The sequence below is a fragment of the Mustela nivalis genome (assembly GCF_964662115.1).
Source record: "Mustela nivalis genome assembly, chromosome: 17".
Taxonomy (NCBI): Eukaryota; Metazoa; Chordata; class Mammalia; order Carnivora; family Mustelidae; genus Mustela; species Mustela nivalis.
Window position 1 is genome coordinate 58321548 of NC_139036.1, and position 8501 is coordinate 58330048.

Genomic DNA, 8501 nt, shown 5'->3' on the forward strand with positions numbered 1-8501 from the left:
GCGGTTGCAAGCTCTGCTCCCGGTGGAAGACGGTGGCCGCCACTCGGGGTCCCTGCAGTGCTGTCCCCATGCCCTCCCAGGACGGGCTTCTGGTTGGGGGCGGTGGCACACTGGAGCCAGTGGGCCAGGCTCTGGGGGCACCCTGGGCAGTGGCCTGTCCTGGAGCCCTGGCTGGGTGGGCCCAGAGCTGCTGGGGGCTTCCTTCCCCCACTCCCTCCTCTCCCCTTCGAGGGGACCCCTCACCCAGGACGGGGCTCAGAGCCGGCATCACACCCCGTGCTTCTGTCTGGGAAATGCCCTCTTCCTCCTTCCTGTCCCTTGTGTCCCTTCTTTCTGGCGAATGTCCCTTCTTCTTTCCTGTCCCTTGCTTAGGGTTTGGCCAGCCATGGCCTTACCCGTGTGTCCACACCTGGGAGCCCCCACGGACACCTGAGGGCCCTTTCTCAGCTGGAGGCAGCCCTGCCTGCCTCGTTCTGTCGCCGTCCGTCCGTCCCCCTCAGCTTGTCGCTCACCCACACCATTCTGCTTCAGCCTCAGGCCCTTGGACATCGAGTTCATGAAGCGCCTCAGCAAAGTCGTCAACATCGTCCCTGTCATCGCCAAGGCCGACACGCTGACCCTGGAGGAGAGGGTCTACTTCAAACAGCGGGTAGGGCTCTCCACCTCCAGCCAGGCTGTCGGACGCAACCCGCCAGCCTTCCTCCGGCGCGAGCCGGCGCGAGCAAGCCCAGAGCGGGCGGGGTTAGGTGGCCGCGTCCTCCGCTGCCGCAGTCCCACTCCAGGCCGCCGTCTCCGCGCCCGGGCCTGCGGCATCCTGACAGGCCGCAGGTCAGAGCCACCTGGGGAGCCGGGAGGACGAGGCCGCTGGGCCCCACGGAGCCTCCACCCCCGGTGGGCATGAGCGGGGAGGCCCCTAGGTCTCATCCCCAGAGCGCTGGCCGTGCTCAGCCGTGGCCCCGGGGGCGGGGATTTTCCCAGCAGGCTGAGGGGAGGACTGTGCCCTCGCCGTGGGCGCGTCTGCCGGAGGAAGCGGGCCACTGGGGGTCGGTGCCGGGGGCAGAAATGACGGGTGTGTGCGGCGCATCCGCGTGTGGGGGAGCCGGGGCAGCAAACGGTGGGGACAGTCGGACACAGGCAGGTGCACGCCGGGCTGTGGGGTCCCGGGCAGCACCCAGGCCCCGCCGTGACAGAGGGTTTCCAGGTGGAGCTCGAGGGGCAACTCGCCATCCCAGAGCTGCTGTCTCCGGGGCGTGCCGGCCTACAGAGGGAGGAGGGGGAGACGGCTCGGGACTCCCGTGGCTGCACCTGTCTCCCGGCGGGCCTGCAGCTCCCCCTCCTCCACTCGGGAGGCTCGAGAACTGGAGTATGAGGGTCACCAGCCCCGTAGAGCCTGCCCTTGGCCCCAGGCTGGGCCCCCTCACTTTCTGGAGGTCACAGTGCGGGCGGATCCCGGTGGGTCAGTCCAGCCTGCTGTGCGGGCGGCACCCACATCTCTCCCCTCCGGATCCCCAGATCACCGCGGACCTGCTGTCCAACGGCATCGACGTGTACCCCCAGAAGGAGTTTGACGAGGACCCGGAGGACCGGCTGGTGAATGAGAAGTTCCGAGTGAGTGCATTGGCCGTTCCCGGAGGCCCCCCGATTCCTGCTAGAGGCCACGGCAGGGTCTTCGTACTGCTCCAGTGGGACTGGGGAAGCGAGTGGGATGGCCCTGAGCCATGGGAACATGTTCTCTGGGCCGGAAGGAGTCAGAGCCCAAGTGTTCACATGGGGCTTCCTCGGGCCAAGGGTCTCCGTTCTTGGGGGCCCCGGGCTCAGGGCAGCTCCTCCCCGGGGCCCAGGAAGCACACTGGCCTTCGCACACACGTGACCCGTGCTGCCTGTCCTTCCCTAGGAGATGATCCCGTTCGCCGTGGTGGGCAGTGACCACGAGTACCAAGTGAACGGGAAGAGGATCCTTGGCAGGAAAACCAAATGGGGCACCATCGAAGGTAATTATCAAGCTGCTGGGGTCTCCAGACCAGAAAACTCAAGCCTCTTCTGCCAGCCTGGAGCTTGGGCACCCAGGCCCCAGCCGGGTGCTCCCGGGGCCTCATCTGCGGCATCGCCGCACTCGGCCGCCGGGAGGGGCCCAGTGGCTTGTCTGGGGCCCGTGGCCGTTAGCTGATGGAGCTGTGCCTTCACCCCGATCTCCCCGGGGACAGGGAAGTATCCAGAGAGGAAAGGAAGGAGCCCTGAGGGGTCCTGCCGAGTTCTGGGTTTTGGTGTTTCATAGCCATGCTGTGTGACCCTGGGCAAGTTGCTCCACCTCTCTGGGCCTAGGACAGTGCTGGGAATAGCGCTGTGAGAACAGCTGTGAGAACCAAATGGCACGCCCCCTGCCGAGGTTTCCGGGACCCCACATCTTGGTGTCCTGCGGCTGCTGTAACGGATGACTGAGACTGGGTGGCTTGAAACAGAAATGTCTTCTGGTTCTGGAGGCCAGAAGTTAAGGCATCAGTATGGCTGGTTCCTTTCAGAGCCCCTGAAGGAGAACATGCTTCAGGCCCCTCTCCTGGTGGCTGTCAGCCATCCTCCGCGTCCCTTGGGTGGCCGGCAGTCCCCACTCAGCCTTCGGACTGTGTCTCTGTCTCTTGCTCAGGAGGCCATCTGCCTGTCATTGGCTTAGCTTCCCCTGAAATTCATGGTGATCCCCTCTTAGGGTCTTTACCTTAATTACATCTTCCAAAAAAACCTCTCCAAGTAGCCCCCATTCACAGGTGCCGAGGGCGTCGGCTGTTGGACATGGTTTGGGGGACACAGTTGAACCCCCTTTGGGTGGTGGTGCCCGCGGCAGGCTGCTCTGGGCACCGCTTCACCCTCCGCTCTGTCCGTCTCCCTCTGTAGATCAGAGGATGCAGAATGGACAGGTTTGAAGGGCCATGTTGTCTTTGCTCCCGTGGCTGAGGGCCCGGCGTGGACAGGTCTGGAAGGTGCTCACCAGCCGCTGGGCCCTGTGTCCCACCCCCACCCCCGTGACACCGGGCGAGTCCCTCGATCCCCCAGGCCTCAGTCTTCATCTTCACCATCCTTAAGATGGGTGCTGTGTGTCAGGACCTTAGCAAAATGACGGACGGTCTCAGACTTGTGAAACTTTGGGGCAGCAAACGCCCTTAAGAAAGGGATCCTCGCGACACGGGACAGGGAGCTCCCTCCCTCTGTGCCTGCTCATTTTACAGACGTTATCCCGATGCCTGCTTAACTCCCCCTCCCGCTCCCACCCCTGCGGCTGACCCTGCACCCTCCTGCAGAGAGGACCAGGCTGTGGCACCCAAGGGTTCGCCCCTGCCCTGCCAAAGCCTGGGCAAGGCGTGGAGCGGCCCGATCTGCGCTTCCGCAGCCCTCCGCTCCTCTAGGGGTGTCTCTGCGGCCGCTCAGGTCCCGGCCACGTGGGCGGTCTCTCCGTCGGGCTTACCTGGGCACGTCCTGCCTCGGCTCTACCCTGTGCTCTCCAGGAACGGTTGGCGCAGGTGCCCATTCTGGAGGGTGGAGAAGTGTGGGATCAGAAGGGCCCATGGGGACTGGGGACACAGCTGCCCAGGGCTGGATACGCCTCTGCTGCCCCCTGGTGGCCAACTCCGGCCCACAGGCTCACCTTGGGGTTGTGAGAAATGGCCCTGTGGCCCCTATAGGGACCGTTGCAGGGTGGTGGGTCTCCCGCAGCCTTCGTGAGCACCCCAGAGATTTCTGCCTCCCTCCCCTCCGCGTCCATCCAGCCGGACCCCGCACTGAGCTAGCGGCTCTTCCTCGCCTGGGCCTTGCCTGCTCGTAACTGACCCGAGGCCGGGCTGCCCTGTGCTCTTCCCCGGCCAGCCTGGTGAACGTGCCCGCTGTCCTCCTTGTCCCTCAGTCCCTGGTCCTGTTTCTTTGATCCTGGTTTTCGCCGTCCTGAGACGGTGCACCCATCCTCGGAAACTGCCTGGCGTGTTCCGGAGGAGGGTGGGGTGGGAGAGAGCTCGAGGTGAGCTCATCGGAGGCGGGTGGCGTTGGAGTCCCACCTTACAGAGGAGGAAACTGAGGGTCAGAGAGGCCAGGAGAGGCAGCAGCCCCACGCGCACACTCCCAGCCGTGGGGCTCCCATCTTCCCGCCAGCTCTCTCCACTTCACGTCCGGAGCAATGCCGCGTGAGTCTGTCGGCAGAAGGTTCTAGTGCGGGCACAGCCCCGTGCCGGTGGGAGGAGGGCCGGGCTGTGACGGGCAGGCCGCCGCGGGAAGAAAATCGCAGGGCTTGGCAAGGGGGGGACCCTGGGGCTTCGGGGCTTTTTCTCCCCAGCTTCCTGGGGGCGATGGGGGAGACAGGCCCGTTCCCTGCGCTCTGAGCCCCGATGCCCCAAGACCACAGACGGGGAGGCCTGTTGGTGTGTTGGGTGCATGAAGGTTTGATGACACACACGAGTCATGCAGCAGAGCCCTCGGGGGCGCGGGGACACTGCCTCTCGGGGGGACCTGGAGGCATCCGGGGGGCCGGTCCTCCCACGTCCACAGAGCTGACTGCTGTCCTGCAGCCCGTGCTTTGGGCATCGGCGTGTAGCCGGGCAGCGTAGGGTTCCTGAGCTCAGCGGCAGTGGTGACCAGCGTGGGAGAAGGCCCAGCAGGGCCCAGGTTCCCTAAATGCCACTTCGGTCCCTGCCTGGTTCCATTGCCACCACTCCCTGTTTTCAGGGTCCCCTGGGACGTGCTGCTCTTCTCAGGAGATGCCCCTCCCCCGGCTCCCAGTGAGGAGCAGTGGCCCTAGTGGCCCTGCTGGACGGGAACCCTCTGGGGGGTGGGCGCCTGGCAGGGCCTGCCTCAGGGTGTCTGCAGAGTCCGGTGCCTGTGGGAGCCCAGTGCTCCCCTGTGGGGTGGGGACTCCCACCCCCACCAGCCCATCCACCCAGGCTCCTGAACTACTGGGGGGAGGGGAGAGGCAGGGCGGGGGAGGGGCTTCGAGTGACCTTAAAGCTCTTTTTGTCTCCTCAGTCGAGAACACCACCCACTGTGAGTTTGCGTACCTTCGGGACCTCCTCATCAGGTGAGAGAGGGCCGTGGGGTGTTGGTCTTGGCCCCCCGAAGGCCCTGAGAGGGCCTGAAGTCAGGTGTCTGGGCAGTGGGGGAGCAGCCAGAGGTGCCGGACAGTCGCCGACCCGTCCTCCCCCAGGAGGACCTCGGAAGCCCGTTGTCTAAAACAGCTCCGTGGAAATGAAGCAGAAGTTAAAATCCTTCTTAGTCTGTGTGAAGGCCCCCCCGCCCCCGGGAGGGAAGAGGCTTGGTTCTCGGCAGTGCAGCCTTGGGCCCCGGGGGTCTCTCGTGCCGGGCATGGAGATCGTGTCCCCCACCCCCATCCCAGTGTCTTCTGACCCCACCACTCTGACCTGGCTGAGGCTTTCCCTTAGTTTTCCTTGAGCTCAGATAGGGAGTGGCCGCCCTTAAGTCGTTAGAGAAGGTGCTTTGTGGCTGGGTCTGGGCGGGTGATGAGACAGTGGGGCACCTGCCGTGGTACCAGGAGCTCCTGGCTTCTCTGTTAGAGGATGGGTGCATTCTAGGCATTAAGTGGCCGTCCCTGGGTGGGGGCGGCTCTTAGTTTGGGGGTGGACTGTGGCTTCTGGGAGTGACCCCACTGTGTTGGACACAGGTCCTGGGGCTTCTTGGTGGCAGCAAGGACATTTGAACGCTGTTCCCTCTGAGTGTGCACCCAGCCCCTACCCTTGGACTGGCCACAGGCTTGGCATGGAGAGAAGGGGGCCGTGTGCGTTAGAACATAGGTGTTCCGAGACGGTCTGGGTCACTGTGGAAACTGCTTTCCCCCACGCCCCCTGCCGTACCCCAGCCTGGGCCCACTTGGCTGGGCCTTACAAGCCCTCCTGGGGGGCTCCCTGAAAGCCAGGCAGGAGGGATGGGGTGCTGGGGGAGCAGGCAGTGGGAGTCCCGGCTCCGGCCCTGTGGGGTCAGCGCCCGTGTCCCCCCATGCCCCCCCAGGACGCACATGCAGAACATCAAGGACATCACCAGCAGCATCCACTTCGAAGCCTACCGTGTGAAGCGTCTGCACGAGGGCAGCAACGCCATGGCCAACGGCGTCGAGGAAAAGGGGCCCGAGGCCCAGGAGATGTAGACCCACCCTGCCCCGGGACCCGCCCCTCCCCCCGCCCTTTCCAGCACCGCCCCCAGGCCCGCCCACGTGCCCCGTTTTATTTTATATAATTTCCTCCACTTGCGTCGCTCTCTGCCCTTCACACGCCGCCCAGTAACGAGGTCACATGCACCCTCCTGCGTGTGTGCGTCCTTAGCCGCTCCGTGCGGGGCCTGGACCTGGTCCCGGGACGGGAGGGGCAGGAGAGGGGCCTCTGGCCCAGCGCCAGGCCCCAGTCTCTGAGCAAGGCAGGCCTGGGTGGGGCGGGTCAGGCGGGGGGGCGGCCTGGCCGGCCTGGAGCCCCTTCCTGCCTGCTCTCCCTACACGGCCCAGGCCATAACTCAGACCCGTAACTCAGACATCCTCCCCCCTGGCCCCCCGCCCCAGGGGAGACTAGTTAATTCCATGAGATGCAAGTTGCCAATTGCTTAGAAGCGGGGAGGCCCGTCAGTGCCCGCCCGCGAGCCCGTCCTGCAGCAGAAAGTGCCTTTATCTCAGCCGTCCACGAGCCCGCCTTCTCTCCCCCTCTGTCCCTGCCGCCGGCACTGGGGACACATCCCGGGACACATCGGAGAGAGGGAGGTGTGTCTTCATCTCTCCACCCCCCACCACTTTGATTGAGCATGCAAGGGAAGGGAACAGATACCCCCACTCCAGCCCCGCCCCGTGATTTGGGGGAAGGTCCCAGCAGGTGAAATCCGGTGGAGGTGCTGAGGGTCGAGGATGTGACCGTGTGGGAAGGAGGGGGCTGGGCCGTCCAGAGCGGCCCAGGTGACCCCAGCGCCTGCCTGCACCGCCCCACGTGACTGCGAGAGTGTTTCTGTCTGTCTGTCTGTCTGTCTGGATATCTCTGGCCTAAGATGCTCCGCCCGGGGTACACCCATTCAGCCCTCCTGGGCCAGGTTTTGCTCTGACACCTTGACCCCGGGAGCTTTTGTCACCCTAAATATGCCTGGGTTCCCGCACCCCAGAGCCCATCGTAAATACGCCCCACCCCAAGGAGGGAGAGGTCAGGAGGCAGGTGTGCGTGGGCCCTCACTGGGCTGCAGCCCAGGCTGGCTTCTTGCAAGGGGAGGGAAGGGGATGCAGACAGGCCTGTGCGGGGGAGTGTGTGTGTGTGCGTGTGCGCACACGTGTGTGTGTGTGTGTGTGTGTGTACGATGTCCTTGCATTGTGTGTTCCCTCCCCACCTAAGACAGGAAGGACCCCTTAGCGAAACCGTGTACTTGCCGAATTGCCACATTTTTGCCAAAACCAAGACTGCGAAGGACACCTCCACCTTTGGCGGCGGGGCGAGGGCGCGGGGGGGCAGCCTCGGGCGGGCCGGACTCGCTTTCCTTCTCTGTAGCCAGATCTCGGCAAATGGTGTTTCACCGGCACCTGTTTCCACAGTGGCCTTTTGCTATGTGCCTCCTGAGAAATTCATCTTTTTGTATAAATAACAAAGTCTTGAGACTGTATTTCCTGAAATAAATGTCCAAACGCAAACCTGCCGGCGGGGGGGGCACGTGCTCCTCTTCCTGATCCCAGAGGCGCGGTTCCCCGCGGGAGAAAGCCAGCCCGGCGGTGCTTGCGGGGGGCTCTTCAACCGCGTGATGGGGAAGCCGGTGTCGGGGAGGTCAGAAGCCCGCGGGTATGTGGAAAGCCAAGGGCAAAGCTTTCCTAATGGATAAGGAGGCTGCGAAGTTTCCCACCGCGAGGCGCCGCAAGCCTCTTCCATTCCTGTATTGTCGGAAATAAAGTTTCTCTAGTTCAGTTTTGTCCTATCAGATCGAACCGTAGAAACTGGTCAGAATTTGACAGTAATTCCCTACCAGTGACTTGTTCGTGGAGAACGTGGCCCCGAGGAGAGGGAGAGGTTCCGGAGGCTGCCGTGGGCGCCTGGCTCTGCACGACACCCCTCCCCCTTGCCCCAGGGTGTTGGGGGCCGGAGCCCTTTTCTGGGCATAACACGCTACCCTGAGCCGGGCCGTCTCGAACGGCGGAAATCATTCTGTCCTGGTTCCTGAGGCTGAATGTCCGCGGCGGGCGTGCGGCAGGCTGTCCTTTGCCCCGGCCTGCGCCGGCTTTCCTCCTTGCAGACGAGAAACCGATTTCGCGGAAGGCACCCCTGTTGGTTTGGGGCCCTCTTCAGGATGGGTTCGTCTCAGTCCATCGGCAAAGACCCTGTCTCCAAATAAGGCCGAGTTCTGAGGTTCTGTCTGACGACATGAATTGGGGGCAGGGGCAAGTGCTCTTCAGTACCCCCCCCCTCTGTCGCTGGGCCCCAGGGACAAGGTGGCTGCAGAGGGCCCCGCAGCAGGGCTCCGATGTGGGTTCAAGGTCGGCTTGTTCTGCGGAAGGTCAGTGGGTT

At 64.1% G+C, this 8501-nt stretch overlaps 1 protein-coding gene across 15 annotated transcripts in view; it reads left to right on the forward strand.

Moving 5' to 3' along the window:
* SEPTIN9 (septin 9) overlaps positions 1-7903 on the forward strand; it is a 143701-nt gene extending 135798 nt beyond the window's left edge. For all 15 annotated transcript variants that reach the window (XM_082705370.1, XM_082705375.1, XM_082705363.1 and 12 more), the window contains 5 exons: positions 532-649; positions 1513-1608; positions 1895-1991; positions 4999-5050; positions 5995-7903. In XM_082705370.1, coding sequence (XP_082561496.1) covers positions 532-649; positions 1513-1608; positions 1895-1991; positions 4999-5050; positions 5995-6130 — 499 coding nt within the window. In that variant the 3' untranslated portion in view covers positions 6131-7903. The remainder of the gene's footprint in view (positions 1-531; positions 650-1512; positions 1609-1894; positions 1992-4998; positions 5051-5994) is intronic.
* Positions 7904-8501: the final 598 nt, after the last annotated feature.